Source organism: Paramacrobiotus metropolitanus, unplaced genomic scaffold (assembly GCF_019649055.1).
Source record: "Paramacrobiotus metropolitanus isolate TYO unplaced genomic scaffold, Prichtersi_v1.0 Parri_scaffold0000020, whole genome shotgun sequence".
NCBI classification, from domain to species: Eukaryota; Metazoa; Tardigrada; class Eutardigrada; order Parachela; family Macrobiotidae; genus Paramacrobiotus; species Paramacrobiotus metropolitanus.
The window spans coordinates 243,836-262,694 of record NW_026570240.1 but is presented as its reverse complement, the minus strand read 5'-3'; the positions used below and the strand labels follow the sequence as shown (position 1 = coordinate 262,694).

The 18,859-nt window shown below is 40.0% G+C and overlaps 3 protein-coding genes across 7 annotated transcripts; all 3 read left to right on the top strand.

Moving 5' to 3' along the window:
* Positions 1-42: 42 nt before the first annotated feature.
* Positions 43-2,015, top strand: LOC129586294 (brain protein I3-like). 4 transcript variants are annotated; one of them, XM_055479427.1, is made up of 4 exons: positions 43-202; positions 696-947; positions 1,232-1,368; positions 1,573-2,015. In XM_055479427.1, exons 2-4 carry the CDS (start codon positions 845-847, stop codon positions 1,681-1,683), a joined length of 351 nt encoding a protein of 116 aa, XP_055335402.1. In that variant the 5' UTR covers positions 43-202; positions 696-844; the 3' UTR covers positions 1,684-2,015. The 4 variants fall into 4 exon arrangements, with proteins under 4 accessions (XP_055335402.1, XP_055335405.1, XP_055335403.1 ...); XM_055479430.1 differs by having other exon boundaries at positions 48-198; XM_055479428.1 differs by having other exon boundaries at positions 62-232.
* Positions 2,016-2,393: 378 nt separating this feature from the next.
* On the top strand, positions 2,394-4,253 carry LOC129586301 (protein chibby homolog 1-like). 2 transcript variants are annotated; one of them, XM_055479437.1, is made up of 3 exons: positions 2,394-3,431; positions 3,620-3,649; positions 3,927-4,253. In XM_055479437.1, the coding sequence occupies exons 1-3, from the start codon at positions 3,096-3,098 to the stop codon at positions 3,981-3,983; spliced, it is 423 nt and encodes a 140-aa protein (XP_055335412.1). In that variant the 5' UTR covers positions 2,394-3,095; the 3' UTR covers positions 3,984-4,253. The 2 variants fall into 2 exon arrangements, with proteins under 2 accessions (XP_055335412.1, XP_055335411.1); XM_055479436.1 differs by having other exon boundaries at positions 2,394-3,488.
* A 2,009-nt stretch (positions 4,254-6,262) lies between these two features.
* Positions 6,263-18,408, top strand: LOC129586300 (ETS translocation variant 1-like). The gene is made up of 10 exons (XM_055479435.1): positions 6,263-6,668; positions 6,800-7,019; positions 15,836-15,997; positions 16,071-16,151; positions 16,256-16,339; positions 16,424-16,837; positions 17,146-17,299; positions 17,413-17,476; positions 17,538-17,581; positions 17,641-18,408. The coding sequence occupies exons 2-10, from the start codon at positions 6,836-6,838 to the stop codon at positions 17,750-17,752; spliced, it is 1,299 nt and encodes a 432-aa protein (XP_055335410.1). The 5' UTR covers positions 6,263-6,668; positions 6,800-6,835; the 3' UTR covers positions 17,753-18,408.
* The last annotated feature ends 451 nt before the right edge of the window (positions 18,409-18,859 follow it).

Genomic DNA, 18,859 nt, shown 5'->3' with positions numbered 1-18,859 from the left:
TACCGCTTCGGGTGGCCGACACAAACCCTTTACGAGAATCGATTGCAAATTTGCAATTTACGTAGAATTTTCCCAGATTGGAATACAAGCCTAGTTTAGTAGAAAAACCCCGATTTTACTATTTTAATTATTGTAACAGATTGTTTTACTTTTTCGCATCTAGTCCCGGACGATCGGACCACTCTATGGAGTGATATGGTCTGTGAGTGACAGTTTCTTTCGAGTTCGATAGGTACTTGTCATTTTGATCTGCTGGTCTAAAAGACGGAAGGAAAGTTCTCCAACTTATCACTTATGGTTAGGAACGGTTTTTCGAAGGATCTTAGGATCATGAATGAACTTTCTCGGTTCTTCATGGTAGTCGTCTACTCAAATGCCATAGGCCCATAATCATGTGACAACGAATAATGTTAAGCAACTTTTATTTGTGTGGTTTATTGGTAGCTGGACACTGTACAGAAATGAGAAAGGAGTAATATTCGGTGCCTCGATGAATAGAAGTACAAGTATTGATGCTGTTCTTAATGTTCTTCCGTTACAATGTACAGTAGTGCAACAGTATCAATCGTTTATAGCTTTTATCTTGTCCACTACCTTGCTAACAAACTAACAGTACAGACTACTAAATGCACCCATACCTGAATCACTAAGCTGTTTTTGGTTTTACCTGTTAACAAGACGCTTTTTAATTTCAGATTGAGGTTGTTGGTGGTAGTACGCGACATTTTATGCAAAACTGCTCTGGTAACGCACAAGTTTCTTCATCCGCGATCGCACCAACTCGCCACAGCTTGAGAGGAGGCAGGGAAAGGAAATAACCAATTAAATTATCCTCTCCTGGAGTATGGGTGATAAGTATGGAAACAGTCAGGGCACTGCTGCTTATACGCCACTCCTGAACCATCCCTCGCTTCCTGCAGGAGGGGGCAACAATGATTACACTACAGGTGCAAATTTATAACTCCAGAAAAAAATTGTTTCTAGCGCAAGCGTAATTTGAAGTATTAATAACGATGCAGGAGGGCATTAGCTTATGCTGGATCTAGCATTTTGCGATGAATTATTGCGAAACTGCGCATAATTTAAAGTAGTTGTTGATCCTTTGACAGTAATAACGAGCTTGCTGTATTTCGTAAGAGAATGTATATAAGGAAAAATGTATCTTTTCAACAGCAACACTTAATGATATAGGCAAGGCGCCTTTAATAATAAAACGCATTTTTTGCGGCAGGTTATCAATCTGGCCTCCCAGCTGGATACGTCAACAGTGAAGATGAGGGGTATGGCGCAGCTGGATCGGTGCCCCAGCCGGAAATTGCCATTATTGGTGGATGTCCAGCATGCCGTGTTGGGGTGCTCGATGATCACGTACGTATATTGTAAGGATCCTAGACTTGTTTACAGCAGTCATCTGAGAGCTCGTTTACCAATGTGTCAAAGTTGTTGCTTACCTTTTCTTGAGTGGTACATATTATCATTTATTTTGTTCTGTCGTCTGCCGAATCATCCCAGTATTCCCAGATCTGTGCATAAATGTTACTTTTCACCATGTTATAGCATCTGTTTTTTTAGTACACCTGCTCCGGAATTTTGTGTGCGATTTTTCTTTTCCCCCTGGGCATCTTGTGCTGTCTAGCGACCCGCCAACGTCGTTGCTCAAACTGTGGTGCTGTATTCGGGTGAAACTGGCGCGAGAATGCACTCGAGAAGAGTTTGGACGTCGAGGGGAATGTTTTCTGCAGAGTGTGTTTTGATTCGTTCCGAGCCAGTTTTTCTGATTATCCCAATTGGTTTCTGACACGTGGTTATATACCGGCCGTTTTACACAATTCGTGATTCTGTAGATTTGTTCAGTATTTTGGGCTTTCACAGATCTGGGCAGGCAGTAGCTCGTTCGCTAAGCCCCTGACCTGGTCCGCTTATTTTTTCCGTGTTCCTAGTTGTTTCCCTTTTAAATGTGCTCTTGACGCTTGGGGTAGTTTTTTTTCGGCTGTCCAACAAAACAGGCGTTATGATTTGTTCGTGATTTCCTGATCTATCATATGAGATTTCGCAGTGAGCCACAGATTATACTTGTACGTACGTACATTGCATAAACACCGGAGAACATGACCGGATTGGTACTCAATAAATTTAATTCTTATTTATGTTCTTAAAACGTGTACAAGTAAAGTTTGAAATAAAAACGCACCATTCTTATTAGAGCGACTCTTTTGATGGAGTAGGTCACTCTGTAGGTGCAAATTTACTTACCGGAAGCGAAGTCAGTGGTGAGCTTTATTCACTAGTTGCTGTTCCTTTCTTGCTCGCAGTCATTACATGTGTTACTGCAAGACTGTACAGGTACAGTTCACATCGTCTATCGGCTATTAATTTCATATTCTTTTAGATTTTCAGAATCTAAGCGACGATGCTTCTTCGCTCCTGCCGTTCTCGGGAACCAGAACTATGAAACTAAAAGGTGACACGAAACAAGAAAATGCAGAAATGCGGTTGCATTAATTAATATTGTAAAATGGCTGCAGTGAGCGCGCGCAGTCTTGTGGCCGTGATGAAGTATTCCAGAAATACATACTTAGTTAGTTGGCTCTAAATTCCTGTCAGCATCATCGATTTGATGTGGACTCCGTCGATAACCAGATGACAGTCTGCATGCTGCAATCAATAACCTTTAGAATTTATACCACTGCATGTGCAGGCAGGTACCGGCGTGCCGCACGCCGTAAAGGTAGCCGAAGACTAAAGCAGCTTTAATAATTACGAGTACTTCAGTATAAAGAATTATAACTGTATGTTACGATGTATCATGAAGTACAATATGTGCTGGACTTGGACTGTTCATCGGAGGACCGTGGGATACATCGTGGCTCAGAAATTTATGATATTTCTGTTTCAGTGGGAAAAGCATAGTTTTTCGCATATCCGCATGCTTTTTGGATAAAACAGGCATTTACGTATATATATACGAATATTTGGGTATATACTCGTAAACTGTATAACGGTTCTGGTTGGACCACTACTTTAATACCACGAAGTTCAACCGCCCAAACGAACCGTTCGTATTACCAATTGAAAGACCACAAATCATCCCGAATATGCCTTTGACTAACCTTGCGGCTTTCAAACTCGGATCTGCTCTGGGAATTGGAGCTTCCCCGAAATCGTTGCCAGTTCGTCGGCCAACTGCTCTAACGGTGATCGCAAACTACGGCGAGAGATTCCAGCGGGACATTGAAATGGAGGCGAACACGCCGACACTGAGATTGGGAAATATGAATTTCGTCTTTTCCGATCACGAGTGGCATCAGACGTCAACGGAAGAAGAAGCCGCTGATCGAAACCCGAATATCTCGGTGGCAATTCGGGACCGCTCGCAAACAACGCAAGTGCCGCGCACAGCAAATGATATAAGCGCATCCTCGGACCGCAGCGTAATTATATCTTTGCAAAACATGGTAGAAGAACTGAAAAAAGAAAAGAACTTCCTGGTATGCAATGGTGTCATTTCACATTTAGAATAGATATTATTTACGTAATAGAAGTTTTATTACAGCCGGCCCTATTTTCCCCTACGTACTTTATTTTAGTTAAAAGACACTTTGTTTTCATGTGCTTCCAGATAATCAAGAACGAAGCTATGATGGATATGGTACGTACGAAATTTGGTTATTCTTATATTTTTACTACAAAAAATACTTACCCCAAAAACGGGGAAATGTGGTTGCGATTTACGAGTTCATAAAAGTGATAAAACCACCTTAAATCGTGCTTTTGCGGTACAAAGTTTGTATAACCAGAACTTTATTGGTCAGAGCTTATTTATATTAAGGCATTCTGATTGAACAAGAGCCGCCAGCCCACGTGACCTTACAACTGTTGGCGCAGTTTGCTTCTTCACCGAGAATGTAAAGTGGTGTGTTTTTTAGCTAAGCGAAGTCGTAGCGGAGATGCGCCTGCAGGAGCATCCGGAAAAGGAACAATGATCTGCCAGAACTGCGCAGTATTACGGCAAGGAATCCGATCACAGGGATCGGAACCGCGCCGATAATCACAACTCATCCATTTGAATACTAACATTAAAATAGCGAGTAATTTTGTTTTGAACTGGAAAGCGGGCGGTAATGTCATGAGTAACGATTGTGTATAGGTTAAATTGTTATAGGTTAAATTATACCATTCTGTTGTTCGTTTTACTTGCAGGTTGTAACTGATTAGAGCACTGTTCCCGTTATTGCTGACCATAATGCAGTGGAACTGACCCGTAATTAAAAAAAAGTTTTTGACGCTACCATTGAATGTGGTAGTTGTTGTTTCCAAAGTCGATTCAAAGCATCAAGAAATGTAATTGCACAGTGCACTTACTACCGGCTCAGAAATTAGAAAAGATCGGAAAACAACAAGAATGATTAAGAAACATACGCGTATTAAATGAGTGTTAGTGTTGACTGATTACAGTCAAAATTAACTTGTTAACAGTTAACTAAACTGGTGCTGGGCAAACATATACTGTAATATCAGCTACTTATAACAACAATAAGTAGAAGTAGTGCTATAAGTGGTATTCGTACTTCATCGCTGATGTCGCCCACCTCAATAGCTACTGATGGTGAGTAGCTGTCTGTCTCATGCTTTTAATTAAACTTGTAGACATTTATAATTCGAAACAATCGTCGGATCCCAAATTATAATAATATGCTCTCAGTCAGAGCACAACTTCTTTCCGCGAAAACGCAAAAATGGATGCCTTTGTGTGACGCAATCCAGTTTCAAAACCCTTATGGTATACACAATAGTCAATTATAAACTGGAATTTTTGAAATCTGCAGTCCACTACACCTTTTGGCGACGTCTTGATTTTGGGAAAAAAGCTGATAGGTTACCCGTCTGTCAACGTACATCAACTTGGATTTTCTTAGTTATTCTTGTTACTTTTAAAAAATATTATACCAAAGCATCGTCATGATATGAACGTTAAATCAAGAATACATTCTTTACCAGTATGGGAAAGCGTAAATCAAACAGTTAATCACTAACAAAAGTCGAAAAATTATAAGTCTGCCGGCGGAGTCGGTATAATCACAAGTCCACTGAAATATGTTTTAGGTACGTAGCACTGATTAAATGAACGGAAGCCACGAGCCAAAACCCGACGCACAAGATACTTACAACTGTTAGAAAAACTTCCATTTGACATTTGTGGATTACTAGTAACCGGTATACATTCAACAAGCGTCATCGACAAGTATAGTTATTATTTTTCGCCGCCTCGATCCTAAAGCTATGCATTTTTATTAAATTTTGGCAAAATCGACTCGGCAGTCATTATATTAACGCCATATCAGTGCAGATCGTGCTAGCTTTTTTCGTCAATAATTTTCAATAATTTATTAGTTTTCTTCATGTACGACAACGATCATTTTGTACACGTTTTTGGCTGTTGGGAGTTAGTTAATATCAGGCATGCATTAGAAACTAATATTTCGTTCAGCTTAGGCAACTGCGGAAGAAAATTATCAACATAAACATCTGACAGTATTGGTTGAGTGCTATACTAAGCTAATGGTAAACATTTGACAAAACTCCACAATCATACATTTAGCCGTAACGTAACTCAGTTAGTATCTAATATATACAGTATCTATTGTACAAACTATATCGTTTCTACTACATACGTCGTAGCTGTGTTATCTTAATATTTGGTGAAAGTAACATTGAAAACGAAAGGGAACGAATATTTTTGCCCGCTTGATTACATCGTATACGCACTGTACATGACTGTCGATTAGCATTTATAATTTTATCTACAAAATATCTATTTTCCATAGGCTATATAATGCGATTGTTGAGGGAATATTGAATAAAAATGGCAGGCGCAAGTATTTTGTCTACGGAAATCTGTGCTTCAATGACAAGTCAATACTCTACTGATAATAATACAAAACTGCATCAATATAGGTATATTTATATATAAGATATTAATTTAACCATACGAAATACTTAAGGGTACAATACACTATTGTGCAATATGATGTCCACTACTTTGTACTACACAATCCGTAAAAAATTACTACAGTACTATATAATTGTAAATTTGAGTGTTTACTTTATACTGTACAATACAATACTTACATACCGTATCGTTGATTTAAATCGTACCCATGTCACTATGACTGTGTTAAAGTATTAAAATGTGTATATCAGTGCCGTCAGCTGCGATACTACGGCCGGTAACAACTGACTTGTGAATCGCAAATGTAAGCAACAGTCTAGTTGCTTTGCTTCCTGCCGCATTGCATTGGATTTTACGGCGCCCAAAGGCTGAGCCAAAGAACGGTAGTGGCTGGCTTGTGCATATCTGGCGCGCAATAAGCGGAAACGAGCTTTCGTAGACCGGTGTTACATATATTCTTGATGCGCCACAGCTGCGAAGAGAGATTCCACTGAAAATTGCCAACCAGTTTCAAACCAATGGGCTGCTACGTTTCAGGATTCATGTTTACATCTCACTGACCTAGTTTACAAATGTTTTATTGAGCTGAATCGTAATCGCGCACAAACTGCCATTACTTTCAAATGCCGACGGGACGTTTTTCTCACCGATCCCAAATGGATCGAGAAAAGCGGTTTTTGTGCCAAATTTCTACCGGTAGCGCCCGGGCTTAGGCGCGGTGAGCACAATGCAGAAGATGCACTTTACAAAAGCCATGTTTCCCTGTGCCCATTGACTGGCTCCTGTGCCAAGTGTCATATTTTCCTGCATTTTCCTGAATAGTTTTTGTAGTTCAAACTTTCGCCGCAGATTGGGTGTTGTTCCGTGCTTCATAATGTCCTTCGAATGGTTACCATAATCAGTTCATGGGAAATGCCGGTCTCCTACAGAATGAATAGAATGCACAGCATCAGCGAAGACCACGAAGCCGAGGATGAGCCACCTCTGGACCTGTCCACGGAGAATAGCATTGAGTCAAAGAATGCACGGAATTCTTGCTCGTACAAGAAGAACCTTCTCAAACGCTACAGTAAGTAACTAAAATGCTACCGTCAGTCATATACAATGTGTTTGAAAAATTCCTCAGTACTAAAACCGCAAACCTCGGCATGTATTCTACTATCAGCAGTCGTCGACAAATTACAACAGTTTCCTTTGTCAAAGGGAAATTCGCAATATTGCGACCTTGACTGCGTCGTTTACCTGTATAGAAGTACGCAAAATTGTTAGAATTGTGCTGGAATCAGCGGTTATCTTTGTCGAATGGCCGGCGTTGTGAATCGTATATCGCGGCTTTTTTCAGCTCTGGCTAAATCCGTAAACATACATATAAATAGTTGTTCAATTGAAAACACTCCGGTGGTTTTGAAATTGATGAAGTTATTACGCATTCCGGTCTTCAAATAATTATGGAATGATGGATTTTTGTAATATATAGTAAATTAGTAATTTACCATGTTCGTATTTGATCGCCGAGCTAAGTGTATAGTATAGTATGAATAATTCTGCATCAGTACAAATGCAGACAAGAGTCATTTAAGGTTAATGCTATACTTTTTGTCTACGAGCTTAAGGTATTTTCAATGTCACGCGATGGCGGATGTCCATCGGGTGATAACAGTTGGATTTGCTTATATGCTTACCTGCTGCTTGCCGCCGTGTCCTTGTGTGGCCGCGTCAATTACATCGCCTGAGAATCACGCGTCCTACCGATATACTTGCTCGACAGTTTGATAGCTAGAGCACGTTTTTCCTTTCGATGCTTAATTACCCAAAAAATGAGATTGGGAGAATTACTATTATTATCACAATTTCTATATCAGTCTTTTTCTTTTTCCTTTCTTATATACGGACAGTATGGTGCAGAGTGCTACTAGGATCCGATATTTCGAAAAATGTATAATCAGTTTTTAAAAGTTTTTAAGTGTAAACAATGAATTGGTTTGCAAATTGGAATACTTTAAATATTCCTTCTAATATAATTAACTTCTTAGTGTACCATAAGATGTTGTTTCAGTATTTTATACTTTCCTGTCCAGTGTGCTGTACGTGCGCCATTAAATTTTATGGTCGAGCAGGCAGTCGTTGTTTGGATTTGGCTAATATTCTGTACCGTAACGCAGCCTGGATATGTAATCAACCCACTGACCCACTGAGATTGTTAAGCTAACCTGGAAGCAGCGGCCAGAGTGCTGTATAATTCACTTTCAGGCCACGGAAAGTAATCATCCTTTTCCTTTCTTTTGTGGTCAGCACGTTAATATTTTTCCGTTTTATGTTCGATATGAAAGCGTTTCCCATGGCTTTTATGATTCAGTGCTAGCGCTCTGTCCTCAGGGCGTACGCTTTTGTCATTATTAACGTATACTTCCGAATACTTTTCTTCCTTTACTTGTTATTACAGAACTTTCATTGCAGATCCATTTTTAAATAAGTTGCGGCATACCGGTTTTGCAGGGACGTTATGACGCGCGGTTTGGTGGATGCGGTATTATTAAGTACTTTCACTCGTTCTTATTCTGTCGTTGTAAAATCAGGTCCTGCCTGTATTGCTGCAGAGGATACAGTTAGTCTACAATACTTAATAATTTTGCCGAATAAATCACTAACCTAGCTGTAGCTACTATGTAGCAGAGGGATGCAAATGTGATTAAGTAATCTTCCAATTTTTTCCGGTGTGTAATTACAGTTTATGTATGCACTACGCAGATATATATTTGTAAGAACTAAGAATGACGCTTTTACTGCAGCATTACTGTATTCATCGCGAAGCGAAGATGATAATACTTATTATGATTATTGATACGTGCTTTACTTGTGACAAATGCGCCTTTCCATAATGAAAAATTATAGGTGATGCGATTTAATTTCTTCGACATGCGGTATAAGTCCTATTTTGGGCATACGGACTAGTAGAAGTACTCTGAATTCGGTTGAAGAATATTGCAGTGGTAAATTAATAATTGATTTCAAGTTGTTTTTGAATTGATGACAATTTCCGGGTACAGTTTGGTGTTATAGATGGAGAGGTTTATTTCTCGTTGAGAATTGTTTACTCCATTATCAATTTCTCCCTTGGAGCGTAACCGTGCGGCAGTCTTCGTCATTTGAAATGTCGATATGTACAGGCCCCGCACGTGACTGCTTCCGTGTATACCAATTACGTAATTTTTAGGGCGGACAATCAGGAATTGCTTATGGAATGACGTTCTTTGGGTTCATCTAGACCGCTTCTTGGTTGTCAGAATTAAAAGTTTGATTAAAAATGGAGGACTGGTTTTGGTGACTCAGATTTTTCATCACGGCGAACCACTGTAATTTTCATACGAAACTTACTTCACGACCGTACTTTGTTACCATTTCCAAAGAAATTCTGGAACTGTTAAAGAAAGTGTATTATCTATTAGAAATAAAAACGTGTTTTCTATAATAAATAAACTTGTACCTATTGCTTTTCTTATAACAATAATGTTATTTTAAGATAATAAGGCAGACTATTGAAAGTAATTATTGCAAAATTTAAAAGCGAATAGCCGCTATCTAGCACGTCGGACGACTAGTGGACGTCTGCGCGCTCATAGCGTAGTAAAAGTTGATTGTTTGATGATACTACGATTAGCGAGTGTTGTTGCTTCAAACTGCTTGTTATCACACTTCCGTTCTCATCTCCGATCACCCAATTCCTTCTTCGCTGAACTCGTGTAATACGCTTCCATGTGTATTATGTGGCCGCATAATGCGGTAGATTAAGGAAATAACGATGCGCTGATGCGGTAGCAGCGTAAAACTGTCTTCGACGCTGATTACCGAGGCGATTTCTGTAAAAACTGCTCCCATCGGGACACCGTATGTGATACACACTGATTATGTTTCATTTTGCTGGGGTGGAATGTAGGCCGGATCAAGGAAGCGCTGCAACAGACACTCGCAGTGAACATTTCTGGGAACGGAAATAGAACAGGCGCTGCACGACAGGGAGGGAGATCAATAATACACAGATTAATTCTTAATGTTAAATAGCCTACATCCGGTAATGCAAACACGAGAAACATCTCGTTACAGTTATGTGTCCTGTTTGGCTACGTACGGAGATCTCGGCTACTGTGGTAGACTAATCTGATTTATTAGAGGGCCTGCCACAGGACTGCGTAATATTAAACCTTCATCGCCGGTCTGAAGTTAGCCCTTAACCGTTTCCGGACTACTGCGTCAAATGCTTTCTTCTTCGTGCTCACTGACCCACTTTTCATTTCACCGCACAACTGTACGGAGTGTAGTGTGCTTTAGCGAACAGCGGATTTATTGACTGTGCGAATGAAAGTTAAAGCTTTTAAAATTCTTCACTTTCCCTCTCTCGCTTTTGCACAGATCGGCAAACCGGCTAAAACCGGCATTTCCCGCTCACACGGGAATATCTACTGCGATTAACCGCAAGTGTGCCTATTTCCGGCATTATGATGCAATAATTAGAATAAAATCTTAAACAAAAATCTAGCTTTTCAATTTTTCTGATAGCATTTAGTAACAGTATATTATCATATCAAATAAAGGCATTTTATATTTTGATAAATAATAATTTCTCCATGTTTACTCGTTTTACTATGCAGTGTGCGCTGTAAAAGTTCATACTGCAATCCGAGTACTGGCAAGTCGTAAATTACGACTGGACGTTCATAAACAGTATGAAATACAAAGTTTCCTAATGCCTTTAATCAAGTACAAAAACGGCAGAATTTTAAACTGTAATTATTATATGTTTGAATAAATGCGAGTATCTTTACAATTCTGAATAGGTTCCTTATGTTATTCGGATTCATCCGTGCCGGCGGTTCAAATCTTTCCACAAAAACTAGTAATTTTTAATTGTTGTCTAAATGTTCTACCAATTGAGTTTACCATAATATTCCCAAAATTGATCTAGCACAGGTACAACCGTATACGCTGTTTTTACCAAAATATGTGCCGTTTTGCAGTTGCACAGGATATTTCTATAGGTTTTATTTCTTGTTTGTTTGTCTGCAAATCATTCCAACCTTCAGTTTAAATTTGGTATTGGTTCATAACTTTATATACAAGTAGTGATAGTGAGCCTTATTGGCATAATGGCATCACTAAGTGATGCAGTTATTTCGGCCAGTCCGGATAGCGGTCTGATTTGAAAAATGTGACCATAAGCGGATGGGCCGTCGCTAAGGTATATCAAGTGGATTGACCACGACCCTTAATGTCAATTTGGTCAACAATGAAAACTAACATAATACAGTGAGTGCTTCATCTCCGATTTCAAGTTCTTCCAGTTTTTTTCCTGTAGTAATACAGTTGACGAAAACGAGACCGATCTGGTGAGAGTCGTGCACCCAGATGCTCGTGTGATGTGTTGTTGAATGCCGGTCTGCTCACAGCCTCGCAGTTAGCGGCACAGTTCCGCTCTTTATGTAATCGATCGCCCTTTAAGTTGTCTGTTGATGATGATCTGTTGTGTCGGTAGCGCTACATTTTGACGAATTTTTAAAGTCACCGCTTGTCAGACATAGCTGGAAATGTAACGAAAACCGGCTCCGCCTAATTAATGCCAGTATTTTTTTATTGCGGTTTTAGTCCAACGTATAAAACACCTAAGCCAGTGCCCTGGCATTGCAAATAATTTAAGCTGCTATAAATTATTTGGGTGCTACAAAAAATTTGGCCGAAATGCTTACGAGAGGTTGCTAATTTTCTGAAGAGTGATAGTATACAGATGACTGTGCTAAAAGCTTAGTAGTGTGTTTGAATCCTGATAGAAACCGTTAGGAATAATTGTTTTTGCTTGTTATTGCACCATCAGTTTCAAAACACAATTTGTATGCCTGTACGCACACAGTTTGTAAAGTGCTTCTTTGTCAAAATCATGTGTATATCTACGAAAAAATGATTTAGCGCACCCATTTTAATGGACGGGATTGATCAAATAGTAAAAGAAACTTGAATAATTTTACTTGCTGTTAATATTACACCAAAACCGAGATTGACAAGGCAACAACAACATCCGGCATGTTCTTTTCCACAGCCTGCAGGCATTGTACGATAGTATCTTAAATTCTCAATGAAATTGGCAGGCTTCCGCAATTTAAACAACTTCTGGTACGTGGATGTTTGGCAGACAGTAGAAACGACAATAATTATTCAAAAACTATTCTACGAAAATTGTTTGCTCTGGCATATAGGTATGGAAAACAGTAGCGCTATGTTGCTTTTTCGGCTCATAGTAGAAAATGTACTGTATTAAACGTTTTAAAAGTTTTTTAACGGTTGTACCAGTCCGGTGCTCGACGCTCGATACATCAAAGATAATTATTAACAAGCTGAGCACGGATGAATATTGGCTTCCGACTATCTCAGATTTTCTTATCAGAATAATGCAGTATGTTGCAACATGGTTAGAAAATAAGCTGTTTCCCTGGAAATTTGTAATTTAGTAAGCACAAGAGCGAGAACTCGCCCATGTTAGCCCTATGGCATCCATGGTAACAAGCTTTTGAGTGACCACTAATCCTGATTGAGAGGTTTCTAATGCATTTTGAAGCAGAAAAATTGGTTGAGTAGAAGCTGAGATCACCGGCGCCAAAAGAGAGGGGCCGAAATCCTGGCACAGATAGTTAGTATTCATTTAATTACTGATTCTGATTATTAATACTTGTACTCGTACAGTACTTGGCCGATCTGTTAAAATGGAAGTGGCCAACTCGTGGGGAAAAAATTTGTCGAAACCGCGAAAATATCTATACTTATCTATACGCGAATATATTACGCGTAGGTATGAATGAATGGTACGATGCAGTGCAAAGCTAATGTAATAAGAAGTTTAATAACGTAACTTTTCCAGAGTATAGTAGGCGATCTCCAACAGCCAAAGCTCGTTTGACTGGTTTGTGCTTTACTCGAACAACCACAAGCTTTGATACTCGCATAAATCGTTTGTAAACGTGTTTGCATCGCGACAGTGACATACTGCTGTGGCCTTGAAACATTTCGCGCGCACACACTTCTCAAATGTGCACTTGATTTTGTTGGTGTCTCTAGTGTTTTAGAATGTAAAACCACCATTCGTTAAGTTACTTAATTTAATTATTGTTTGCATACGCAGATTATGAGCAGTGCAGTACAGGCTTGTCGATTTTTTTGGATAGTAATTACTAATTACTTTATTAAACGGAATTACTTATTAAACACTAACAGTGATTTATGTTATTATGAAATTCTTTTTCAGTGTACAATATTTACTATGAAATAAACAGTATTATTGTACACCGTAGCTGGAATTACTAGATGCCTGTAACGTACGTAGTATCTAATATTAAATTCGTTGTGTACATTCTATCGCAGACTCCTTACGAATGTTCAATAACTGCAAATTCAGCACGAGTACTACGAGTTGGTATTAAGTAATAGTTCTAAAGCAACATTAATTTTTAGGAAGTGGTTGTAGGTGAGCGTGACAAGCAGACTGGGCCCAAAGTTGCCAGATTACTACTCAAAAGGCTTAGATTTGAGTAATAACGTTAACAGCCTTATCGTGCAAATTACGCTGCATTTCTTCTGTAGTTGTCTAAATGTTGCTGAACGATCTAACACAGGAAACCGGATGTTAAACAACGGAAAAGTGTCCTGGTTAGTGTGGCTGAAGTCAAGGTTGCTTTTGGGGTTGGCATCCTCGAGTGTGTGTCATACTATCTGCAATGCGTGCGATACACAAGAGACTGCAAACCGGTTTAACACCGCGAAATATGTATGCAGACCATCGGTATTGTACACATGTGCGCTTACGTCGATGGCGACTTACCAGTTTGCAAAACAACTTAAATTTTTCACAAAAGTTTAACGTTCATTGAACACAGAACACAACCGGTTTCGTTGTGCTCGTTTCTTTCTCTACTTGTTTCTTGTTCGCATTTCCGGTCAACTGCAAGTAACCTTTCGCGGCATTGACTGTGAAGCTGGTGTATGGGAGGTGCCAGCTCGCGTTTCCTGGCAGCAAAAATGAGTCATTCATTTTGCAGCCAGGAGTCGTCATTCCTCGACAGTCCTGACAGCGAGCTACCTAGGGTTGTATCAGTCTTCGATAATGGATCACATTTGTATCCGCGGTTACTGAAACTCTTCCGCACACTTATACAGGCATCTGGTCCGAGTGACCTTTGAATGCCATGCGGCAGCAGCTTTTCTGTTACGCATCACAAACATCGCGAGGTGCGGGAGTTAAACGAGAAATATTCTGCGATGCCCGCATATTAATAGCCGGCTTTCCGGTGGCGGAAAATTTTCATGTGTTTGTACAAAATTATAAACGGCGCTTGTGGTGTGTAGTGCGGGAACGCTAGATCTGTCGCAAGTATCGATCTCCGACCTATTTGGAAGCAGTTAACCAGGTCGGGCTGTGTCGGAGAGCACGCTTCAGTTCTTCAACCTACTTTAGAGCATCCGGTAGTTCCATCCTAGTGTTGGAGGCCGGAAGCACCGCTCTATGCCGCTCATATCCTGATCAGCCCGATTGATCGGCACTAGTAACAAATGCGCAGCAACTCATATACTTCGTACGGAGTATTATAATATTGTATGTGTCATATCTTTGTTGTTATGCCAAATTATTTATTAACAGTTACAGTACTTACCACAATGAGTTGAAAATCGAATTTTTTACAGACCCACTATAATGACAGCGTTTTTAACAGTTTTTCAATCACGACTGGTTTGCAAGTATAATTTTACTGATCTCCCGGATATGCAAATTTAACCGGCTGTTCGATTATTTGAATATTACTGCTACAGTGATCTGCAACTGCAAGTAATTATTTATTTTGCAGCGTGTTTGGTTCCTTAAAGACGCTGCTTTGTAATTTTCGTTCTATATCCAGAAAACGTGCAAGGTTTTGTACGTATTTACTGAAATTACGGGCATAGTGGCTGCATGCTGCCTGGTAATGGAACACTGATAAGACTTTCGACCTTCCGATGCCGAATGATAATAATTTAGGTCAAGAACTTTGTAGTCACGGTGTGTTCACATCTGTTGATATAGAGCATAAGTAGCCTGTTATGGTATTATCTTACGATCATAGCGTCATTCCGCTCTTCCGGTGAAACATTTGGAAAGCTGTTATCGAGTGCACCCTGACAAAGCGTTCTAATTAGCGCGCGCTGGTATTCATAGATCTTGCAGATCCGTTGTTCCATTTTGTAGCGTAAAATAGATGTCTGTGTAAACAGCTGTTTTTGAATTTGGACTGTTATGCACCACAGTACTGGTAACTGCCGTTCGGTAAGACAGTGCGGTAGATAATAACTATGTGGACTCAAAAAATTGTTTTGTGGCTCATAAAATTATTCACATTACTAAACATTAAATTTATAATATAAGAATGTAACTAAATGTTGTTTTACCACAAAACAAAGGCACAAAGGTACTTTGGCAAATTAGCTCTGCTTCGAATGTCTAACAATTCGTACATACCAATATGAATGATTGAATCGTACGATGTGACAGTTTGGTTTATGAAAATATAATTGTATAGGCTTTCTTAAAAAATTTACCACTGGATACACAAGTATTAGACTGTTGACTGTACTAGACCAAGTAGTAGATTGAGACTTTTTTATACTTTTGGCCCTTTATGAAGTAACCGCAGCGGGTATTTATTGTCTGTGTTTTGTACGGCGAAATTGCCGATAACTGATAGGTAATAATGGTAATAAATGTAATAATGCGTGTATAATTGTACGCGGGATAATTCTGATGGTTATTGTTTCTGATCAAATTTTTAACAGGTTGTCTTGGCTCGTACATGATTGGCATGTTGCTTTTTTTTAAAGTGGTCACTTCGAGCGGATCCGACGATGAAGACAGAGAGGATGATCCCCGAAGCGAAAGCCGGGAAAGCTTGCAAAATCTCAGTGAACGTGATAGTTCACAATCTCGCACAACGTTAAATAAGTCGCTCAGTCCACATTCAGCCTACTCGTCCACCAATACCGGTAATTATAAAGCGTATTCAGAATTTGCAAAAATTACGGAAAACTAAAAACTGATCAAATTTTTGCCCTATAGGCTCGCATCCTCCAAGCCCCTCAGACAGTGGTGTTTCAGACATCGACAGTAGTGCCAGTGACGATCGGCGATTTTCTGCAGGTGAAACCGTGAAACATTCATGCGAAAATGATCATGCCAGACTTAGTTCAAACTTTCGAGATACTCGTAGTGAAAAAGTCTTATGGTAATATGTTTTTTTCCAGCTCATAATCCAAATGTGCAACGGGTGCCATTTCTCAACCCTACGTTTTTTCCACCAAATCACATGTCCCCGCATCTCCATCCAGGTTTGTATGCGCTCCGTGAAATATTGCATAGCGCACGCCGATTTGTATGTGCAGAGTAATACTGTTATCACATGCTTTCTGCAGACTTGTATGGTTCGCAAGCCGCCTTAGCGGCCACGTATGCCGCTGCAGCCATGCTGCAGCAGCAGCACCATTCCCTCCTTTCCGCTTCGCCAGCGTCCCATCCGCATGCGATGATGGCCCAGTTGGCGGCAATGTTGGGCCGTGGGATGCCGGGTCAGCCCATTCCCTCGCCGGCCAGGAATGCCGCTCTGGCAGCAGCCGCCGCCGCAGCGCATTCGCACTATGCACCGCCGATGCCGGCTCTGCACCAGCTCCCTCCCATTTCCCATGTTACGCATTCTTCACACGCATCCGCCCATCCCACCACCGCGCTCTCCACGGGGCGCAGTCAGTCCCCACTCAATATGGATGCGGATCATCTTACACTGCCGGAAGAGGCCGATTCTGAGGATCTCCTTGAACCAAAGAAAAAGCGTAAGAGCAATGCAATTAATACTACTGAATTATTCTGATTGGTAAACACAATATTTGATTTGTACTAGTTTCCAGCTTTTTGTTGCAGTATTCGAAATTAAGTTATCGTAGCGGTCGTTTTTGCCGTTAGATATTACACGTACTTGCTCTGGTAGTTTTGGCCATCATTCACTGAGAACTGTGAACACAGCCACACAACAAATCCAAACATACGCAGGGAAGATTTAAATTTTATTTCCTTTGTATTACAATAAAAGGCTTTGCTTATGTGAATTATATTCCATCAATACAAGATTGATTTCTTCCAGATCGAAAAACGCGGCCAATGTACGAACCATCTTTAGACGGCTCTGGTAGCTCGTCAAAGAAAAAGCGCGAGGGCACGACGTATCTGTGGGAATTTCTTCTGAAACTGTTGCAGGATAAGGAATGCGCGCCGAGATATATTCGGTGGACTAACAAGTAAGCATGCAGTGCGGATTTTGTCAACAGGGGTTGCACTATATATTTAATAAGTCGTGGCGGCTTTTCACATAATATTATGCTTAAATCTTAATGCATACATCTGCTTTCAGGGAAAAGGGCATCTTCAAACTGGTTGACAGCAAAGCTGTTTCCAGGCTGTGGGGAATACATAAAGTAAATCTTTTTCAGTTTTAATCGCCAACTACGTTAATTTTACTCTATCATTAATTTTTAGAACAAGCCCGATATGAATTACGAAACGATGGGGCGTGCATTAAGGTACCCTCTACTCACGTATGAATTACTCAGTTATCCAAAAAAGCGTTTAATTTTTGCAGATACTACTACCAGAGAGGCATCCTAGCGAAGGTGGATGGCCAGCGTCTTGTCTACCAGTTTAAAGAGATTCCGAAAGAGCTTATAAACGAGCTGCAACGAGAGTCACCCTGAGAGTGCTGTTTGTGCGCAAATTTGTTGCATTGCAATTGGAAAGCGGGACGCAAAGCGTGATAAATGAAAGAAGCACCAGGATCCGAGTGACTACTTGCTGCCTTATTTATAGTTGTTCTTAACACAGACTTTTTTCGTACTCATTGCCGTGTTTCGCGTTTGATTTGTATTGTCTTACGTCTGACAATTTTCCACCTTGGAAGACAAATTCTTTCCAATAGCGTTTTGCCGCCCATTATGGATCTGCTTAAACTGGGAAATTTTTTTCTGTCATGGCATTTACTCGTTTAGTATCGACGTGTACCTATGCTGCATGGAAATGGATGGGAAGATCCGGCATGTGACCTTTCTTATGGACTTTGATGGAAATTGGTTCTGCGCACAGATTCTGGTTCTTGGTGTTTCCCTTATTGTATAGTAGGTCTGCTGTAGTATTAGTTGTTTCTCTGTCCTAGCGTTTTTAGCCAGTTCTGGCATCATTTCTGGGGCATTTCTAATTCTGCAGATGAATGTACATGGAGTGGGTGAATATGTAACATTTGTGATGTAAAAATTTCTGAATGACGGTTAATTAGAATTAGTGTTCTGGTTGCTGTATTAGCTACTGATGCCGATTCAGAGGCAATAAATTCGATAAAGGTTCTTCGCAAATAAACTTTTCCGCCAGTTAGCAGGCTTCGAAAACAACTCGGTGACCCTTGAGAGTATTATTATGGTGTTTGTTTCAGTAAGAATAACTCTTTTGATCATATATTGGCTTTTTGTTTAAGCTGACCAACTGGACGATATTGCTAATCATTCGCTACAATAACGACATTTCGTGTAGAGCAAATTTTTAAAGCTAACAATCAGCCAATCTGCTGCGACAGGAGCTGCAACAATTTACTACGTGCGCATCCCCGTTCTGATGTATAATATTCTGCATAATTTTGGTGGTAAAAGTATCCTGTTTTCGTTTTTTCGAGACGTTGATTACAATGCTGCAACAAAATTAATATGAGTTTGTCTGTTTGTGGTTTTATTGGCACAACGGGACGGTAAGGGAAATTTGGCAATCGCCACGCGAGCCTTGTGAAGTGATATACATATTTGTACTTATTCGTAAAA